Genomic DNA, 22,181 nt, shown 5'->3' with positions numbered 1-22,181 from the left:
GGCAGAATTCAGCTTCCGACCGAGTTTCTGGCTGAATTCTGCCGAGGAAACTGGTCGTGTGTACACTTTCGGCCGAGGAAGCCGACGAGGAGCTCGACGAGGAAATAGAGAACATGTTCTCTATTTCCTCGTTGTTCTATGGGAGCTCTCGTCCCGCCAAGCTCCTCGGCGGCTTCAGTGCTGAACTGGCCGAGGAACTCGATGTGTTTGGCACGTCGAGTTCCTCGGCCGTGTGTACGGGGCCTGACTGTCTTGGTGATCCCCCAATGCTTTTTTAATCATAAAATCAGAACATGTTTGTTGATTGGGAGTTCTGGACTTCATTTTGTCTTTCACGGTGTTCACAACATTTTTGTCCAAGTTCAATTACTCTATTAACTACTAGCCGACCAGCCGCCACAGTTATACTGTGGCAGGTCGGCTCGGCTGCACGAAATCACGTAGTTATACATCACTTCGCATTGCAGCGATCACTGCCGGGCACCCGCAATCGCTCGTTACAGAGCGAGAACCGGGAGCTGTGTGTGTAAACACATGGCTCCCGGTCCTGTCAGGGGGAGAAATTACTGTTCGTCTGTTCATACAATGTACGAACAACGATCTGTCATTTCCCCTAGTCAGTCCCACCCACCCTTCAGTTAGAACACACCTAGGGAACATAATTAACCCCTTCCTCGCCCCCTAGTGTAAACCCATTCCCTGCCAGTGGCATTTTTACAGTAATCAATGCATTTTTATAGCACTGATCGCTATAAAAATGCCAATGGTCCCAAAAATGTGTCAAAAGTGTCCGATGTGTCCGCCATAAGGTCGCAGTACCGATAAAAATCGCAGATCGCCGCCATTTCTAGCAAAAAAAAATATTAATAAAAATGCCATAAAACTATCCCCTATTTTGTAGACGCTATAATTTTTGCGCAAACCAATCAATAAACGCTTATTGCGTTTTTTTTTTACAAAAAATATGTAGAAGAATACGTATCGGTCTAAACTGAGGAAAAAAATCGTTTTTTTTATATATTTTTGGGGGATATTTATTATAGCAAAAAGTAAAAAATATTCATTTTTTCAAAATTGTCGCTCTATTTTTGTTTATAGCGCAACAAATAAAAACCACAGAGGTGATCAAATACCACCAAAAGAAAGCTCTATTTGTGGGAAAAAAGGACGCCAATTTTGTTTGGGAGCCACGTCGCACGACCGCGCAATTGTCAGTTAAAGCGACGCAGTGCCGAATCACAAAAAGTGGCCCGGTCGTTGACCAGCAAAATGGTCCGGGCTGAAGTGGTTAAGACTGAAGAGAACCAGTGTTTTAAGAAGGAATTCAGTTATGCTAGTATGGTTATTTTTATAGTTATAGATTTTCTTTAAGATACAGTTTAGCACAAGCTAAAGAACAACATATTATACAATATATACAATGTATATACAATGTAATACAATGTATTACACCATAGCATTGAAGCAATTATAAGTTCATTAAAGGAGTTGTAAAGGAAAAAAAAGTTTTGCCTAAAATGAATGTCTGCAAGGTAGACAGACAGAATAGTGTAATGTAAATGGTAAATACCTATTAAATTCCTTCATTTATATCACCTCCGGAATTCTAGTTTCTGTTCTCTCATTCACTTCCTGGTTTGCGGCGTTCGTTCTAAATTTCCCAGTATGCATTGCGGCACGAACAGTAATTCACACCTCCTTATAGTCTCTAACACGCAGAGAGCGTCCTGCCACACAAATGTAGTTCCCAGGAGGGGGCGAGCACGTCACTGACCACCGCAGTAAAGCCTCCCTTCACGGTGGTGAGTAAAATCAGACAAGCAGGAAGTGAACAGAACAGAGAAGAAATAGAGTAACTTCTGAGCAAAAACGAACAATGAGGAAGTGAAAAGAGGAATGTTTGCAGGTAAAGGATGCTTATTATGAAAAAATGTTTTTTCCTTTACAACCCCTTTAATAAAGAAAGTAAAACATGAAATCTTACATTGTTCCCATCGGTGTAACTGTTGACACTACAGAGACACTTGTATGGTGAAACAGTTGTATCACAAGCGCTAGCATGTCCATGGCAATCACACCTGCAATGAAAAATGAAAGGATTATCTCAGTAATGATATTTACTATAGATGTACATGATAAGAAACAGAAAACCTTTATTGATTCCTTAGAAATGTTTCTGGGGCAGTTCACAGGTAGCTAGGAGATGACCTGTTGCCTCATCACCAACTGTTTTATCCCTGAAATGTCCCCGTCACTGCACCACAATTCCATATATTTCATGCAGTTGCAAGGTTGTTGCAGTGCAGCCCAATTCAATGAATGTGATGTGAAGTATAATTTTAGCTATGGCCGATACGGACATGGAGGACACAGACTGACAAGGACTCACAACATACAATGGGCCTGAACTGGCCCTGGCCCTGGCCTAATGGACGGTACGCCAGAATAACCCTGTTAAATGATGGAAGTTGTGGAGAGGAATGAAATCTGGGAATTCCTTTAAAAGGGGATAGGGTGGGTGGGTGACGTGCGTCGGAACCACATTCTGGGACAAGAAACCGACGGAGCCCGCAGCCATGTGTGGGGGTTAAATAGGCTGCCGGGCTCCGCCCATAAATGCAGGCCGCTGCTCGGCCTTCTAACTTATGATTGGAGCCCTATGGCCGATACGGACATGGAGGATACAGACTGACAAGGACTCACAACATACAATGAGCCTGAAGTGTGCCCTGGCCTAATGGACAGTACGCCAGAATAAGGGGGCAAAAACATTCAGGTAGGGGTATGATTTTATTGAGTCAGATCATTTACTGAGCAAGTTTGGCAAAGGCTTGTGCCATCTCCGTCTGAGGGTTAGGGATGTAACGGGTGAAGCAGGCGGACTTCCACCTGCCTAGCTTCTTGATGACATGGTCGGGGACCCCGTGTCGAGAGGAGGCTGAGGCTGCTCTGATGCGAAAGGAGTGACCCGAATACTGAACGGGATTGAGGTGCAGTCTCCGCAGAAGGATCCTCACGTGTTTGATGAACTGGCTGGTGCTGAGTGGTTTGACCAGAAAAGGGAGCAGAGGAGTAGAGTCTGATTGTGCTGGTAAATGTAAGAGTAGGTGGTTCAACGCAGTTACTGGGCACCAGTTGTTACCTGTTTTGTAAATGGCGATATCTATGCCAGGGCCTGATTGTTGGGTTTTGGACCTGGTAAGATGGAGCATGAAGCGGTCTTGATGGCGGACCAAGTGTCGTCTGCGCAGAATTTGGCCGGCGGGGCTGCTGTAGGCAAACTCACTCAGTCGGAGGAAACCATTATACGCCAGGTAGATGGCCGCTTGTATAACCAAGCTAGGGAGGAGGCCAAATGGGGATGTTGCGAGGATGGCGGACATGTCTCTAAATATGGAGCTGATTATTATAGGCAGGCGTTTGGTGTTGACGACAGGTTGTCGTTTCTGGACTCCGCGTAGGGCAGCTCTGACTGCGTGAGATGTGAAGAGTGAGGGCTTGGCCGGATCTTGTAAGGCCAGAAAGTGCTGGACGCCTGCCAGGTAGAGACGGATGGTATTGTAGGACAAGGACTGGCAAGTATGGCAATAGGAAACGAAGGCCAGTACGTGCTTCACGTCTACGGTAGTGTTTGTGGAGTGGTGCGCAAGAAACTTGCTGAAGGCGTCCCAAGCTGCATAGTAGGGCTTAAAAGTGTTGCGCGAGAGGGACTGGTTGATCAGCTGGGTCGCTTGCTGTAGGTGCTGTCTTAGTCCAGGGTCAGCTGAGACCAAGGAGGGATAGGGGCTGGAGTTTGATCTGCTCCGGGTCTCTGTTGAAAAAAGGAAGTGTAATTAAAGCGGGACAAAGCGTCTGCGGCGAGGTTGCACTTGCCGGGAAGGAAGGTACAATGCACATTGAATTGGTGTTGCAAGGACAGTTGTACCAGCCGACGTAGGAAGGACATTATTGCGAGGGACCTGGACCTGCCCTTGTTGATAATATCGGCTGTGGCCTGGTTGTCGGTGGTGAAGGCTACAGTTTGTCCTGCCCACCTGTGACCCCAGAGTTGGGTGGCTGCTACGACTGGGTATAGCTCGAATAAGGAGGAAGTCTGTGTGAAGCCCAGGTTCTCTAGTATCTCTGGCGGCCATGGTCCTGCGAACCAGTGGTGGCCAAAAATTGCTGCGAAGCCTGTAGAGGCTGCGGCGTCGGTCACTACTTGTGGGGAGAGGGGTGATACTGACGGTATGAACATGGATATACCGTTCCAATTGGTGAGAAACTCTTCCCACATCGAAAGGTCCGCTAAGGCTGCGGTGTCCAGTTTGAGGATCTGATCGGGGTGCTGTGACTGGGAAAGGAAAACCAGGAGGCGTGACACAAAGGACCGGCCTTGAGGGATGATCCTTATAGCGAAATTGAGCATTCCCAGGAGGGACTGCAGCTGCTTCCTGGTGCAGCCCTGTGTTTGGGTGGACTGCCCTGATGCGGGTCAGTTTGTTGGGGGGGGGGAGGCTGGCTTGCATGGAGGTGGAATTCAGGTTGATTCCAAGGAAAGTGATGGAGTGTGCTGGACCATCCACTATATGTTCCGCAATGGGAACGTTGAGATTCCTGAAGACGAGTCTTAACTTATCGAGGTCTCCTGGGGGCGTGTCAGGTTGTTCAATCAACAAAAAGTCGTCCAAGTAGTGGATGACTTCTTGACACTGGGCTTGGTGCAAGAGTATCCAGGTGAGAGTCTGTGCAAAGGTGTCGAAGAGCCAGGGACTAGACTTGGAGTCGTGCCAGCACCAGAGGGATGGGTGGATAGGCAGGAGTTTGAAGACGTCTGAGATGTCAGCCTTGGAGAGCCAGGCGCCTGTGCCGGTTTTGATTATGGCTTGGATTGCCATGTCTACGGATGTGTATTTTATGGAGAACTCCTCCAAGGGGATTAAGGAGTTCAGGCTGGGGGTAGGGGAAGAATGAGGCGCAGACGGATCGTACACCAAACGGACTTTATTTGAGAACTTGCCCTTGACAAGTCCAATAGGGCTGACTCTCCACGTGTTGAAGGGGGGCCTAGTGAAGGGGCCTATGATGAAGCCTCGCTCTAGCTCTGTCTGCAGGAGCTGGTCTATGGCCTGCTTGTCTGTAGTGGCTGAGCGTAGGTTCCTACACTCGTAAGTTGTGTGGGGCAGGGAAATGAGGCCTGTGTGAAAGTATGTTTGGGGTGGGGCTGTGTCTGAGGATGTGTGTGGAGTTGCTGGGGCGTGTTGTGGTTTGTCGAGTGGCCGAAATGTCCCATGACAGAGGTGTGGACCGGTGTGTTGTGAGTGCGACTAACGAGCACCGGGCTCTGGAGCATGTACTAAAATGGGGCCATGCTGGGCTCGGGCATGTTTGGGGCGAAGTTGCACCTGAGAATGTACTCAGATTCAATCAGATGTGTCACAGCTGGATAAGTGGCAGGAACGTCCCATGACAGAGGCGTAAAGGTACGTTGCCACGTGGCTTGGCGACTACGCTACACTCTGGAGCATGTGCTGAAATGAGGCCGCTACTGATTAGGGCATGGTGCTGAGGCATGCTTGCTCATAAATGTGTGGGATGCATGGGGTGCGTGGCCGTACTACCCCCTAGTGGAACGTGAGCTAATCGACTTATTTTATATATTCTTTTTTTTTTGTTTCCTTTTTTTTTTGCACTATGCCCCTTTGTGCACAAGTATGACACCATTTGTTAAGTACAGAGCGCCCTTGTTATCACACCACCCATACCTGGTATATGGTTAGTGGGTTGGTTGTGAAACAGCGAGAGGCTTTCTAAAGGTATACCTCCCGACTATTGAAATGGGCTAGCAGAACTTTTTTTTTGATGCCAGTAACTGAAAATTTGTGTCGGGAAGGGAGCTTGTCTATTCAAACTACAGTTCTGCATGTTCTTGCGTTCCTCTGCCTATGCCTAGTGGGGGTGACTTTCCTCCAATCAGCTCTCACACAGTGTAAGCCGGACTCCCCACCCAATGCTAAAAGAGGAAGAACGATTTCTAACAAGATCTGCACTTCCAAAGAGTGTAGAATGGAAAAGACAGGAGATATAGAAGTAAAACATATGTAGGAGGATTTGTATAATCTCTATGTATCATCTAAGGCTGGGCACATTACTGGGTATAGGAGAGGGTTTACAACCACTTTAAGTTAAATGAAACCCAGAGTTAGGCCTTATACAAAAATAACCATGTTACTTGTGTCTACAGCATTTCTTGTTTTGATGTTTATATTGTAGCTCAGATAAGGGGGAACTTTTTCTTATCTTGGGTCATCCTGTTTTTGAATTAAAGAAGATCACCATTTAGTTCTAAAACTAGTGGTCTGATATCGTTATTACTTTCTTCTTCTTAGGTTTTTATTTCTGTCCCTGTACACCAATGTCACAGTCAGGGACAAGAAGTGGAAGGGAAACAGGCAACAAATTAAAACACAGGAAAGGTTCTAAATGCATGAACATTTTTCATTACTGGGTTCTAGTCTTTCCCTGCTTTATCCAAAAATGTAAAATCAGTTTTGCTTTGGCTGGAGTTTTCCTAAAAACAAACTTTAACAAGGTTTCAGCATTTTTCTGTTTTCTGTCTTACCTTCCGCTAATGGTGATTTCACCTATTCCGTAATACCGATGTCGTAAGCTGCCAGGAGCCTTCTCAGTCCCTGTTGTATAATACTGACCAATCAGCTGGATCCTCACTTGGCATGCTTTCACAAACTCTTGAAGTTCAGTGGTGCTGTGAAAGTCTTTGTAACCGGGTCGTTGGTTTGGTTCTGGGGTGAGGAGACTCAGGGTCAGGTTTCCATGTGAATAAGGGGTATCCCTATATAGTGCAGAAAAGAAAAATAGACTTGGAATTTTTAAAAATGCTAAAGAAACTATGAGGATTTGTGGCAAAACATCCTTTACATTACAGAACAAGTCTAACGGAAAGTCAAAACTAATAATAGGTAATTGTGGACATGTTCTCCAATACCAGGACCATCTTTGTAAAAACAAGGAGGTAAATCAATATAAGATAGCACACCTGTCCCTCTCCCCCACATTTTTTGCTCTCACACAAAATGTCCCAGCATTTATAAGGTCAACAGGTGGTTGCTATCAGTAACCATAGTATCTCTGTGTATGTTAAAGCGGAGTTCCAGCTGGGAATTTTTTTTTTTAAGTCAGCAGCTACAAACACTGTAGCTGTTGACTTTTTAAAAGCACACTTACTTGTCCAGCGTGCCCGCGATGTTGATCTGTCCTCTGGATCGTATGCCGGCGCCGCCATCCTCACTAAGGGAAACAGGCAGTGAGACCTTGCAGCTTCACTGCCCGTTTCCTAATGCGCATGTGCGAGTCGCGCAGCGCTTTGTGAATAGGCGGCTGTCCTCTGGAGACACACAGTTCCCAGAAGACAGTGCACCCCATTTCCCAGGAGGCAATGCAAGGAGGAGAAGAGAGAAGATCATCGCAGACGAGGAAGTGGCAGATTAGGACGATCTGCCTAGCAACAGCCACTTCTGGTAAGTATATAAAAAAAAATCAAGTTTTTTGGAGCCTTTTGACTATTGTTTTTTTTAGGGTGGATCTTTGCTTTAACACACTTTGAGAGGAATATTGGGAATTAGCTGTAACTTGGGTGGTCAATGACATCACCCAGGAGACCCTGCCCCTTTGTTTATAACAGCTGTCATCTACCAAACTTGACCCATCATTGGCTAGGATGGCGACCGGACCAGGCATGTGGGGTAATCAGGGTTTTTTTCTTTCGGAGGTTTGGAGGGATTCAGGAATAATGATTTATGTGGATCTACATCAGTGGACAATGTGATTGACATTGGATTTACATCGCTGGATTTTTTTTATTTACTGTGTACCACGTACTCATTCACATGGAGGGGCGGTATCTGGGTGACCAATAACTGTTAAAGGAGCTTTCCAGATCCTGATAAGCCCCCCACCCCTGGGCCAGCTTTGTTGTTTAGAGGCTCTTACCTCCCATTTTGAGGGCATATGGCCTGTTATAAAATCATATAATAAATTAAGTCTGGGCTACACTAAAATAAGATACAAATTGTGAAACCAAGCTGCTTGCAATAAAGGTAAATATACAACACCCTTCTTGTGAAATATAAATACAACCATACCCTGCCAGGCTGCATGCTCAGATGAGGGTCTGGTGTGTGTGTTTTTTGAGGGGAATCTCACACTTTTTTTTTTTGTGTGGGTTTCCCCTTAAAATTTATACCGGATCTGAAAGGACTGGTATACACGAGGGAGAACCACATGCTATTTATGTGTGTGTAGGGGGGTGACCCTATTAACATATATATCAGATCCTCACCTCATCAGAACCACATGCTATTTATGTGTGTGTAGGGGGGTGACCCTATTAACATATATATCAGATCCTCACCTAGGATAAGGGTTTGGTATAGATGAAGGTAATCCCTGACTGCTTTGTATACCAGAAGAGAAGCAGCTGGAGGCTGTCATTTTGGCAGCAATTTAAGCACAGAAGTTTTCCTTGTAAATGTCAGTGTTGCTGTAGGAGTTTGTATACATTGTACACATATGCCACTTCAAGGACATGGTCAGGACTTTTTCAAGCATGTTATTTAATGCAATTTAGCATTTTTAATGTTTCCTTTTAAGCTTTACTTATGCTCCTGGCCAAATGGAATTTTTGAAATGTTGTTTTTGCTTTGGTACCTATCCCTCCTGGGCACTGCCCTGACCTCATGCCATTTCTTTGACAATCCCTAGCATTTTAGCATAGAAAATGACCATTAATGTTTTTTAACCGCTTGCCAACCGTCCACCGTAGTTTTTCGGCGACAGGTCGGCTCGGCTGCACAAAATCACGTAATATAACGTGATTTTGCATTGCAGCCACTAGGGGCACCCGCGATCGCTCATGACAGAGTGAGAACCAGGAGCTGTGTGTGTAAACACACAGCTTCCGGTTCTTTCAGGGGGAGAAATGACTGATCGTCTGTTTATACAATGTATGAACAGCGATCTGTCATTTTCCCTAGTCAGTCTCACCCCTCCTTCAGTTAGGACACAATGAGGGAACATTGTTAACCCCTTGATCGCCCCCTAGTGTTAACCCCTTCCTTGCCAGTGACATTTTTACAGTAATCAATGCATTTTTTATAACACTGAGCGCTAATAAAATGCCAATGGTCCCAAAAATGTGTCACAAGTGTCCGCCATAAGATCGCAGTACCGATAAAAATCGCAGGTCGCCGCCATTAATAGTAAAAAAAAATATTAATAAAAATGCCTTAAAACTACCCCCTATTTTGTAGACTCTATTAGCTGGATTCAGGTAGGGTTACGCCGTCGTAACTCTGAATCTACGCCGGCGTAAATTTAGGCGTATTCTGGAAACCAGATACGCTTAAATTAGGCTAAGATACGAGCGGCGTAAGTCTCCTACGCCGTCGTATCTTAGGGTGCAATTTTTCCGCTGGCCGTTAGGTGGCGTTTCCGTTGAGTTCGGCGTAGAATATGTAAATGACTAGATACGCCGATTCACGAACGTACGTGCGCCCGTCGCAGTAAAGATACGCCGTTTCCGTAAGAGGTACGCCGGCGTAAAGATAAAGCTGCCCCCTAGGTGGCCTAGCCAATGTTAAGTATGGCCGTCGTTCCCGCCTCGAAATTTAAAAATTTTACGTTGTTTGCGTAAGTCGTCCGTGAATGGGGCTGGACGTAATTTACGTTCACGTCTAAACCAATATGTCCTTGCGGCGTACTTTGGAGCAATGCACACTGGGATATGTACACGGACGGCACATGTGCCGTTCGTAAAAAAACATCAATCACGTCGGGTCACCACCCATTTACATAAAACACGCCCCCCTCATCCTCATTTGAATTAGGCCCGCTTACGCCGGCCCCATTTACACTACGCCGCCGTAACTTAGGAGGCAAGTGCTTTGTGAACACAGCACTTGCCTCTCTGACTTACGGCGGCGTAATAATGCACACATCTACCTGAATCCAGCTATATAACTTTTGCGCAAACCAATCAATAAACGCTTATTGCGATTTTTTTTGACGAAAAATATGTAGAGGAATACGTATCGGCCTAAACTGAGGAAAAACATTTTTTTTTATATATGTTTGGGGGATTTTTATTATAGCAAAAATTGTCTCTCTATTTTTGTTTATAGCGCAAAATATAAAAATCGCAGAGGTGATCAAATACCACCAAAAGAAAGCTCTATTTGTGGGGAAAAAAGGACGCAAATTTTGTTTGGGTGCCACGTCGCACGACCGCGCAATTGTCAGTTAAAGCGACGCAGTGCCGAATCGCAAAAAGTGGCCTGGTCATTGACCAGCACAATGGTCTGGGGGTGAAGTGGTTAACATTCTATTGACTTCAATTAGGTTCAGATTTGACATCCGAATTTTAGTTATGTTCACCAAACCTTAACCTGGCAGAACCAAGCTCAGCTCGTCAGTCAAGTTCAGCTCAACGCTAGTGGAAGTTGGCAAATCAGTTTGCGGTGGCTGAGTAGGAGTGAGTATAGCGTTTTCTCCATAGGTATCAGTGAACAAATCATTGAAAAGATCTAAGCAGCACCTGTTCCAAAAGGGAACAGGCTAGTGATTTTTACATTTGTGTATATAAATGGCAAATTTAATTGGGATATGTATTTTCGACTAAAAAAAAGGGATGTGTTGTGAATTGGAATAAAAGGCAACCCAATCCTTTCTAAAAAACCAATGTGCTTTGTAATAGGGAGGAGTCGAACACCCCCCCCCCCCTGTTCAGTTCGCACCAGAACCTTTGAACGGACTGAACATTTAGAACCCCATTGACGTCTACGGGACTCGAACGTTTGAATTCAAAAGTGCTCATTTTAAAGCCTAATATGCAAGTTATTGTCGTAAAACGTCTTTGAGAACCCGGGTCTTGCCCCAGGGAATATGTATGAGGCCCCGTACACACGACCAGTTTCCTCGGCAGAATTCAGCTTCCGACCGAGTTTCTGGCTGAATTCTGCCGAGAAACCCGGCCGTGTGTACACTTTCGGCCGAGGAAGCCGACGAGGACCTCGGCGAGGAAATAGAGAACATGTTCTCTATTTCCTCGTTGTTCTATGGGAGCTCTCGGCCCACCGAGCTCCTCGGCGGCTTCAGGGCTGAACTGGCCGAGGAACTCGATGTGTTTGGCACGTCGAGTTCCTCGGCCGTGTGTACGAGGCCTCAATGGAAAAAACTTTTAAAAAACAGTAGTTTTTTCAGGAGCAGTGATTTTAATGATGCTTAAATAAAAAATAAAAAATAAATTAAAAATTCCTTTAAATATTGTACCTGCTGGGTGTCTATAGTATGTCTGTGAAAACGTCTTTGAGAAACCGGGTCTTGCCCCAGGGAACATGTATCAATGAAAAAAAAGTTTTAAAAACTGTCGTTTTTTTCAGAACTCCTGAAAAAACGACCTGAGCAGTGATTTTAATGATGCTTAAATTAAAAAATATATAGCTGGGTGTCTATAGTATGCCTGTGATAACGTCTTTAAATAGCACAATCACCTGCCTGCCAGTAAATTAGGAAGAACTGATCTAGCTAAACTATACAGTGTATAAATATATGTACAACACCTGGGATGTATATATGTCCTCTACACACTGTAACATTGACTGACTAGCCTGCCTGCCTGCTCTATCTACCTGCAAAAAATGACACTCTCTCTGTCTCTATCTGTTCTCTGTTAACTGCTGCAACACACTACACAAGGCCGCCCTGGCTCTGGCCAATTATGGCTCTCCGTTTTTTGCGCGCTGTGATTGGCCAAGCATGCGGGTCATAGTGTATGCTTGTCCAATCATCAGCCAGCGATGCCGCAGTGAATTATGGTCTGTGAAACGTAACCTGAATTTGGCGCGAACGACCCGTTTTGTTCGTATTTCGACGAACGATCGAACATACGATGTTCGTATCGAACATGAGTTTGACTCGAATACGAAGCTCATCCCTACTTTGTAAGTACAAGAGTTTACTTGGCAGGCAAATGTTCTGAAAATTTTCAGCAAACCAGTCATGTACTTCATTATAAATATCCCCCAAAGTCTATAGCAATTTAATATTAATCTAGAGCAGTTTAACATTGACAACATACATATAATAAATATTTGCACTTTTATATCATTATATTATATATTATAGTACCGGTATATCATTATATTTGTATATAATCAGACAGAAGACTCCACTCCATTGAAAATGTAGTCTTTGTCTGAAAAGGTTTTTGTAGAATGGAAGTCTACTTTCCTCCTAGCAGACTGCTAATTATTATTTTCCTCTACTAGATAACAGACTAGTACCAGGTTATACATGTGTTTAAATCATATCAACAAGAACTTCTTAAGGGATACATGCAATTTTATTGGATAGTACAGGTTGTATAGTTTTCATTTATTTTTTGCTTCTTTTTAGAGTTTTTAGTTTTAGTTAGAGGTTAGAGCTTACAACCCTATGCTTTCATTGCTGTCGGTGTTCCTTAAAGGGATGTTCATGTTCTCTATTTGTCCTGGAAATACAATATTTCAATTTGTAACCAGAACAGAAATACAGGGAATTTTTCCATTTCATTTCTGTTGTGTCTTTCTCCTGTCTAGGTGCTTTTTGGAAACTGAAGCCATTCCAGCTGCAATGTAATGTCAGTTGTCTCTGACAGTCATTAGCAATATGGCAGTAATCTCTAGTATAACGTGTCAGTGATCTCTAAACTTCTCCTGTAATGGGCATGCTAAATAAGTGCATGTCTGTACCAACAACTTCCTTCTTTTTATGTACCATTATATATTATGTAAACTATGCCTATAAAGTTCATTCTGCTCTGTGGTGCGGAGAGCAACACACACTGTTTATCTATCTATGGACTGCTGTGCTGGATATATGTTTCTTTTGCGGTGGATGATACACACTTTATGGCCAAAGGTTTATAGGACACCTGACCATCATACCTATATGAGATTATTGGACATCCCACTCCAACACCAGGAACATTATTTGTGGAGTTTCACCTCCTATTCAAGGGTAACAGCTTTCACTTTTTTGAATGTGTGGGAATTTCTGACCATTTAGCTAATATAACATTTTAGAGTTCCACTTAAGTTCTTCCACATCAAACAACTTAAACCCTGTTTTTATGGAGCTGGCTTTTTTAAACAGGGGTGCAGTCTAGCTGGAACAGTAAAACACCTTCCCCAAACTGTCTTTTTTTTCTTTAGCATTAAGGCTGCTTTCACACTGAGACGCTTTACAAGCGCTATAGTGCTAAAAATAGCGCCTGCAGAGCGCCTGTAAAGTAGACATGTGCATTTGTTTTCGTCCGAATGCATTTTCGTCTGAATTTCAGATATTTTCGTTATCGTTTTAACAAGCGAAAACAAACGCACAGAATCCAAAATCCGAAAGATCCGACAAAAAATGCTTTATTTTCGTTTTCGTTGCTACAACAGTTCGATATAGATAGAAGATTCGACATGACACTGACAAAAGCGATCTGTGTCTATTGAATCTGTGGTCCAATGTGCCTAACCTACCTCTATTAGATTATTCTACATAGAGAGGAAAGATTTGACATTATAGAGACAGTGTTGGGGTAGACCATTTGACATGAACGACGAAGATTCGACGAAGCAGCGAAAAACATACAAACGTTAAATCTGTCATTGAAGGGTTATGGTGTCTGTCGAAAGTTCTTAGATTCGACAAGCAGCTAAACTGTACATTTCTGGTCAAATGCTCGGCCCATAGGCTATAGAATAATTTGAAGGTTGGTTGACTAGTAATAATAATTTATAAATATAATTATTACTAGTGTCATACAACATTAGAATTCTTCTATAGCTTGTAGGCAGAACATTCGACCGGAAATGTACGATTGTGGCGTCGTACAGTTTAGCTGCTCTGTCGAATCTTCTTAGAACATTCCACAGAAGCCTTTAATGACAGATTCGACCTTAATTAATTCGGATTTTCGGACTAATGCATTTTTTTAACAAAACAAAATAAATAAAAACGAATTTTGGGAGTAACTAAATAAATGTATTTTACAGCCGAAAACAAAATTCCGATACAAAATATTTCCGTGTGTACATGTCTACTGTAAAGCGCCTCTCCCAAGTGCTTTAACACTGAAGTGGTGCGCTGGCAGGATGCTAAAAAAAGTTCTGCAAGCAGCATCTTTGAGGGGCTGTAGGAGCGGTGTATACACCACTCCTAACGCACCCCTGCCCATTGAAATCAATGGACAGCGCCACCGAAGCGCTGGCAAAGCGACACTGCAGCGCCGCTTTGCGGGTGCTATTAACCCTTTTTTGTCTGTTAGCAAAAAAGGGTCTGCTCCCCACTAGCACCTGAAAAGCCCTGCAAAAACGATGCTAGGGTGCCGCTAAAAATAGCGGCGCTTTACCGCCGATGCTCCCAATGTCCCAGTGTGAAAGTACCCTAACAGTACCCTTTACTGTAAATACCTGATCTGTTCTGTTCACATACTTTTGACAATATAGATGGTCAGATGTCCACAAATGACTGCACTTTTGATTGTAGTAGTGTTGTACCCCTCATTACTGAATATGGGCTGAAAAGATATATTGTCCTAGGGTCCCTATTCTTTTAAGCCACAACTGCTACTGACTCAGAGAATGTAGATAACATTGCCCAGTTTTCCAGTTTTAAACATTTCAACTTACCTGGGGAGCTGGAGACAATTGACAGAATCAGGATATTGTAAAAAGCCATTGTTCTCCATGCTGAAATCTTGACAATCCCTGGCAAGATATTGCCAATCTTCCCAGAACAAGCTACTATGCTTCTTCCTCTGTATTCTGAATGCTTTAGGCAATGGGCTATAGAACCACAAAGTAATGTAAAATATCTAAAAATAAAAGCAAAAAGTAAAAAGCAAGTTGAGATTAGTATTTACCTTTAATTATCAGTAGCAACAAGTTGGATGGGGCATCAACAAAGGGTTGGAGAATGTGGAAAGATCAAATTTGCATCAATGAACCAGCATGTGCTCCCACCCACCCTAATATGCATTACTAAGCAGTGTAGTTCTTCTTTGATTTGTCACTTCAGCAGGAAGAGACTTGAGGTTTTTTAATTGTTTGTCCACCGCCCACAGTCAAATGACAGCGGGAGGCAGACATCATATGACGTAACGGCCTTCTTAAGCCTCTAGGGGGCGTGCATGGCGCCGCGTCACTGGGGACCCGATACGCGCGCTCGGCGGCCGCGATTGCCCAGTAACTGAGCTTTGTGTATCCATTCAAACATGGAGCCCCAATCTGGCCCTGCTCCCTCTCTCGCCTGATTGGCTGACTGATTTTAATTGACAGCTGTGGGAGCCAATGGTGCCACAGGAGCCAATGGCTCCGCTGCTTTGTCTCAGCCAATCAGGAGGAGTGTCCTGGATGGCTGAGGGGATCGTGGACATCGCTGTAGAGAGAAGAGGCTCAGGTAGGTAATTAGAGGGGTGCTGGGGGGTGTGTAGCTTCTGCTACACACAGAAGGTTTTTTATCTTAATGCATAGAATGCATTAAGATAAAAAAAACTTCTGCCTTTACAACTACTTTAGGACCAACTTGAGTTATCAAATACTAACTATTGTATTCCTTTAGCTGTATGTTCATACAAAACCAAGATATCAGTTCTGGGTGACATTCCCCTGTCAAATATCAGCATATAATATTGTCAGATAGCTTGCTGTGTCATTTATGTCATTTATGTATGTAACAGAAACCTCTTGTTTGAAAGCAGGCATGTGTTTTAATTTGTTAAAGATATCTAGAAAACCAGCCGAATGGATTCATGAAGAAGTGTATTTCTGGGAAACAAGCTTTAACCAATGTTGACTTTGTCTGTGCAGCTCTCAGCGACACTAATTAGCTAAGAGTTATAAGAGCACTAGTCAAGATAATTATAAGCATACATCATAATCACTACATGGTAGGCTGAAGAAGAGAGAGTCTAAAGATAGAGTAGTTAAAGGATGCTATTAATCTGCAGGAACCATAAAATGGAAGCTGAGCTACAAACCATGCACAGTCAACATATACCAAAATATGAATGAATTTTCTGTCCTTTTGCTTTTCTTTAGTTTTTATTATTGAGGGAAGAGACATAGTAGTCAGTATTTTACTTTGTTACTAGATAGTAAGAACAAATAAATGCCTTTAAAGTTTTAAGGTGTCTTTTTCCATCCTGAAAACCCTAGATTTAGCTGTGCGAATCAGGATATTTGTCACTAAACTGATGCCTGTCCCTTACATGTTACCAAGCATGATCTAATCTTGAAGGCCTTGTTGGGAAACAGAGAAGTTGAATCCAGGTGTGCATTCAGCATATTTTTCAAGGAGATGGTCAGCGACTACAAACACACAAAAGAAGTTGTTGGATATGAGGGACATGCTTCAGGAGATAGTAATTGATTACATAAGATTGCACCACTGCTTTTACTGCCAATATACAAGTCAACGTTTCCACATTTGTGCTTTCTACAACCCTCCTAAAAAATTTGATATTTCTCTTAGCAAGATCACTTTAAAAGATTAGAGAAAAAAAGGATATAAAAATATAACAGAGATCCACAGCACAGAAAAAAATAAGTGAGGCCTCGTACACACGACCGTTTTCCTCGACAAAATCCATCAAGAAAAATGCTGGTAGAGCGTTTTTGCAGAGGAAAACGGTCGTGTGTATGTTTATCTTCGAGAAAACTGTCGTGGATCACGACAAGAAAAAAAGAGAACATGTTCTCTTTTTTCTCGTCGGGAGTCTCAATTTCCTCGTCGTTTTTCTCGTCGGGCTGGTTTACAACGAGAAACACGTTCGTGTGTATGCTTAGAAACGCGCGCATGCTCAGAATAAAGTATGAGACGGGAGCGCACCTTCGGTAAAAGTAGCGTTCGTAATGGAGATAGCACATTCGTCACGCTGTAACAGACTGAAAAGCGCGAATCGTCTCTCACCAAACTTTTACTTAACATGCAGTAACAAGAGATTGGTAAAAGCAGCCCCAAGGGTGGCGCCAGTGGAATGGAACTTCCCCTTTATAGTGCCGTCGTACGTGTTGTACTTCACCGCGTTTGAGAACGACGAGATTTTGTCTTGACAGTGTGTATGCAAAGAAAGCTTGACAAGATTCTCGACAAGCCTGACAAGAAACTCGTTGAGGAAAACAACGTTTCATTTACGATGAGATTCTCGTTCGTGTGTACGAGGCCTTATTGTAAAGGAAATAAACCAGCCCATTAACTTGTAGAAGCCACACAAAATAATAATTTTCTTTAACTGGCTTTAGTAGTCATCAAAACAAACAGTAAGTGCCGAATGGCTACAGGTCGGGGACCAGGGGTCTACAGCGTAGACACATCCCCTTCATCCCAGAAGAAGACACAGCAGTAGTAGTGGTAACACTCATAAATTCCAGATTCGACTACGCAAATTCCCTCTACCTAGGACTACCCAAATACCAGATGTCTCGTCTACAAGTTGTCCAGAACACTGCAGCCAGACTGGTAACAGGTAAAAAAACGCGGGAACCAATCTCCCCAGTCTTGAGGTTCCTCCACTGGCTAGCCGTAAAGGATCGGGTGACATTCAAGACCCTCTGCCTCACCCACAAATGCACGCAAGGAATCGCACCGCAATACTTAGGCAAGAAAATAAAACACTACACCCCAAAACGGGCCCTACGATCAACTAATCAGAACTTCCTCCACATCCCCAAGTCCCGCTACAAATCTAACGGAGAACGAAGATTCTCAGTCCAAGGACCGCAGCTATGGAACGCTCTATCTACAGACATTTGGATGGAAGTGAACCATCGGACCTTCAGAAAAAAACTTAAGACACATCTATTCTGAAGCGTGGCTGGACGACGACATTGGATACAGCGCCTTGAGGCGATTTAGTTTGCATTTGTAGCGCTATACAAGTTACTCACTCACTCACTTACAGCCAGCTTCAGATCTCTTTGCCATAATCTAATTGAATCTAATTGAATTCTTTGAAATGCAGGTAAGGCACTGGCCCTTCACTCTATCATTAGATATTGCAGAAAGTTTATGAGAAAAGTTCCATAATTCATGGCAGCCAATCAGAAGACAATGTTTATTTATTTTTTATTTATTTTTACTATGAGCTGTTATTGTACAAGTTTTTTAATTTTTTTTTGCAAGTTTGTTAGATAAACACTTCTGAAACTCACATATAAACTGACACTGTACAATAGGAAAATATGTAATGTATGGGTATTTATTGTTGGATATGGATACATTTTCATATTATATTCAATATTCCATAAGGTAAAGAATAATGGGCGAAGTGCAGTAAAGCATAGCATTGATTAAAAATATATTATTTAGTAAAGAGACCCCAAAAGATTGAACTCTCATTAGTTGTTACGGGTTAAAACAAAGTATGCATCTTCACTGCTCTTCATGCTGTCTTAAAGTTCACTTTTATTTTGGCCATAGTAGGTAAAGTAAGAGGTTAACCACTTAAGCCCTGGACCATTAGGCTGGCCAAAGACCAGGCCACTTTTTGCGATTCAGCACTGTGTCGCTTTAACTGACAATTGCGCAGTCATGCAACGTGACTCCCAAACAAAATTGGCTTCCTTTTTTTCCCCACAAATAGAGCTTTCTTTTGGTGGTATTTGATCACCTCTGCGGTTTTTATTTTTTGCACTATAAACAAAAATAGAGTGACAATTTTGAAAAAAAAAATGCAATATTTTTTTACTTTTTGCTATAATAAATATCCCCCCCAAAAATATATATTTTTTTATTTTTTTCCTCAGTTTAGGCCGAAACATATTCTTCTACATATTTTTGGTAAAAACAATCGCAATAAGCGTTTATTGATTGGTTTGCGCAAAAGTTATAGGGGTAGATTCAAATAGCCCGGCGTAAATTTGTGCGGGCGTAGCGTATCTCAGATACGCTACGCCGCCGTAACTTAGTGAGGCAGGTTCTGTATTCAGAAAGAACCTGCGCCCTAAGTTAAGGCGGCGTAGCGTATGTGGTGCGGTGTAAACCAGCGGAATTCAAATTATCCACGTAGTGGGCGTGTTGTATGGTAATGAAGGCTGACCCCACGTAATTGACATTTTTGACTAACGGCGCATGCGCCGTCCGTGAACGTAACCCAGTGCGCATGCTCCAAATTAACCCTCAAAAAGCCAATGCTTTCGATGTGAACGTAAATTATGCACAGCCCTATTCGCGAACGACTTACGCAAACAACGTAATCGACTGAAAATTTGACGCTGGCCCGACGTCCATACTGAACATAGGATACACCTCATATAGCAGGGGTTACTTTTACCCCCGGAAAAAGCCTAACGTAAACAACGTAAAAAAATGTGCCGGGCGGACGTAAGTTTCTGAATCGGCGTATCTACCTAATTTGCATATTCCTTGTGTAAATCGACGGAAGCGCCACCTAGCGGCCAGCGTAAAGATGCAACTAAGATGCAACGGCGTAAGAGACTTACGCCAGTCGGATCTTAGCAAAATTCCGGCGTATCTTGTTTTCTGAATACAGAAAAAAGATACGCCGGAGCATCCTAGAAGTTACGCGGCGTATCAATAGATACGCCAGCGTAACTTCTTTCTGAATCTGGCCCATAGCGTCTACAAAATAGGGGATCGTTTTATGGCATTTTTATTAATATTTTTTTTTTTTACTAGTAATGGCCACGATCAGCAATTTTTATCATGACTGCGACATTATGGTGACACATCGGACACTTTTGACTCCATTTTGGGATCATTGTCATTTTTACAGCCATCAGTGCTATAAAATGCACTGATTACTGTAAAAATGACTCTGGCAGTAAATGGGTTAACCTGTAGGGGGCACTGAAGGGGTTAAGTGTGACCTAGGGAGTGCTTCACGTCACTGATTGCTGTTCCCGATGATGATCAGTGACATGTCACTAGGAAGAACGGGGAGATGTTGTGTTTACACTAACATCTCCCCGTTCTTCAGCTCTGTGACCCGATCGTGGGACACCGGCGGACATCGAGTCCGCTGGTCCTGCGGGCACAGTCATGGAGTGCGCGACCACACGGCCGGCAAATGGGCGCATATATACGTCCCCTTTAATTTGCCATTCTGTCGACCTAAATAGGCGTGCAGTGGTTAATTTTATAACAGACATTGTCAGCAACCTGTTCTTACTTTTTCTTCACTCCCTTGACAAAATCTGTTAAAAAGACCTGGTATTTCATGGTATAAGGGGTACGCCTCCCATAGTACAGCACTTAAAGCCTAAGTGGGCAATCACCATACCCAAATGCTGTCATGTGTTGACAGGGCAAGTTTACATAGCCTACATAAAACTCCATACATACATATAACTCCTTAACAATTAGGACTCACAAAGGCCTTACTAGGGCTATGGCAGTACATTAAGGAGGGCATAAATGGGCAGATTGGAGGTTTAAGTTAGCATGATAGACGCTAGTATGAATTAGGCCAAAATATTAATGACAATGTCACCTGATATTGTCCATTGTCCAAATCCACAATGAACTTAATGCCTTTGTCAATGTCTGATGGCGATAGTAAAGAAGAAATCCATGTTGTGTTCAGATCATTATCATTCATGTAAGGCACAGGATGAGCGTCTGGATTAAGCCTCAGTACTTTATCCTTGGTTGAGTTGTCCACTCCATTTGGAAAACAATACCTCCCAGACATGGGCTTCAAACGTGGGTGGCTGCTGGGACACCGGCATTCTGGCTGAATGACCATCTGAGGGAAATTTCCAGAAAATATTTCTGAGATTTCTCTGTGGAAAAACAAAGCAAGATTATCGAACCTGTAAATCTACACTGGCAAAAATAGCGAGTGATAAGACATTGAGGTAAAAATAGACAAATCAATCAAAGGTTTAATTAAACATCACGTGTGCCTGGAGGTGACTGAAATGGAAGTCTGTTCGAAAGCAGCAGGTCTAATCAAGGTGATAACTATGGCATAGATGCCAACTGTCCCTGTTTTATGGGAATAGTCCATTACAACAGATTTATTCTGGAATTTTTTTGTTCCTGCCTCAATATTTAAGACTGGTCAATGGTACCAGAAAATCTCTTTAACCACTTCAATTGCGAAGTCATGCAACACTGTACCCAAATGACATTTTTATCATTTTTTTCCCACAAATAGAGCTTTCTCTTGGTGGTAGTTGATCACCACTGCGATTTTTATTTCTTGCGCTATAAACAAAAGAAGAGTCATAAGTTAAAAAAAAACACTATTTTTTACTTTTTGCTATAATAAATATCCAAATTATTCATTTTTTAAACACTTTTTTTCCTCAGTTTAGGCCGATATGTATTCTGCTACATATTTTTGGTAAAAAAAAAATGCAATAAGCGTATATTGATTGGTTTGCACAACAGTTATAGCATCTACAAAATAGGATATAGATTTATAGCATTTTTTTTTTTTTTACTAGTAATAGCGGCGATCTGCGATTTTTATCATGACTGTGATATTGCAGAGGACATATCGGACACTTTTGACACATTTTTGGGACTATTCACATTTATACAGCGATCAGTGCTATAAAAATGCTCTGATTACTGTATAAATGTGACTGACAGGGAGTTGGTTAACACTAGGGGGCGAACAAGGGGTTAAATATGTTACCTAAGGAGTGATTCTAACTGTAGGGGGAGGGGACTCACAAGGGGAGGAGACCGATCGGTGTTCCTCTGTACAAGGAACACACCATCGGTCTCCTCTCACCTGACAGGACGTTGATCTATGTGTTTACACACACAGATCCACGGTCCTGCTCTATTACTGGGCAATCGCGGGTGCCCGGCAGACATTGTGGCCGCCAGGTTTTTAATTAGACATTTTTTAAATGAAAATGCAAAGAGTCTGAATCTGGGCAAAGAAACTCTGTATGGTGTTTGAAATTATCATTGATTCTAATGTGATTAAAATTATCAGGAAAAGAAAATGTAAATAGGATTATTTAAGGCCTATATTTAAATGCCTAATTAAGATTGTACTAACAGTCTAGGTAGGGCAATAGTGCAATAAATAAAAAAATAAAAAATAACCCTCCTGCTCCAGCCTTCCCCCAGTATTGGCAACATGTCTGAAACCTTAACCACCTGGTTTTGTGACC

General features: G+C 42.8%; 1 protein-coding gene across 1 annotated transcript in view; it reads right to left on the bottom strand.

The window, feature by feature from the left end:
* USH2A (usherin) overlaps positions 1 to 22,181 on the bottom strand; it is a 1,018,338-nt gene that overhangs the window by 927,877 nt on the left and 68,280 nt on the right. The window contains exons 5-8 of the mRNA XM_040347840.1: positions 20,537 to 20,828; positions 14,715 to 14,899; positions 6,602 to 6,832; positions 1,985 to 2,078 (exon numbers count right to left, since the gene is read on the bottom strand). Coding sequence (XP_040203774.1) covers positions 1,985 to 2,078; positions 6,602 to 6,832; positions 14,715 to 14,899; positions 20,537 to 20,828 — 802 coding nt within the window. The remainder of the gene's footprint in view (positions 1 to 1,984; positions 2,079 to 6,601; positions 6,833 to 14,714; positions 14,900 to 20,536; positions 20,829 to 22,181) is intronic.

Source organism: Rana temporaria, chromosome 4 (assembly GCF_905171775.1).
Source record: "Rana temporaria chromosome 4, aRanTem1.1, whole genome shotgun sequence".
Classification (NCBI taxonomy): Eukaryota; Metazoa; Chordata; class Amphibia; order Anura; family Ranidae; genus Rana; species Rana temporaria.
Note: the sequence above shows the minus strand (reverse complement) of the source record. Positions and strands in the feature narration are given on the sequence as shown.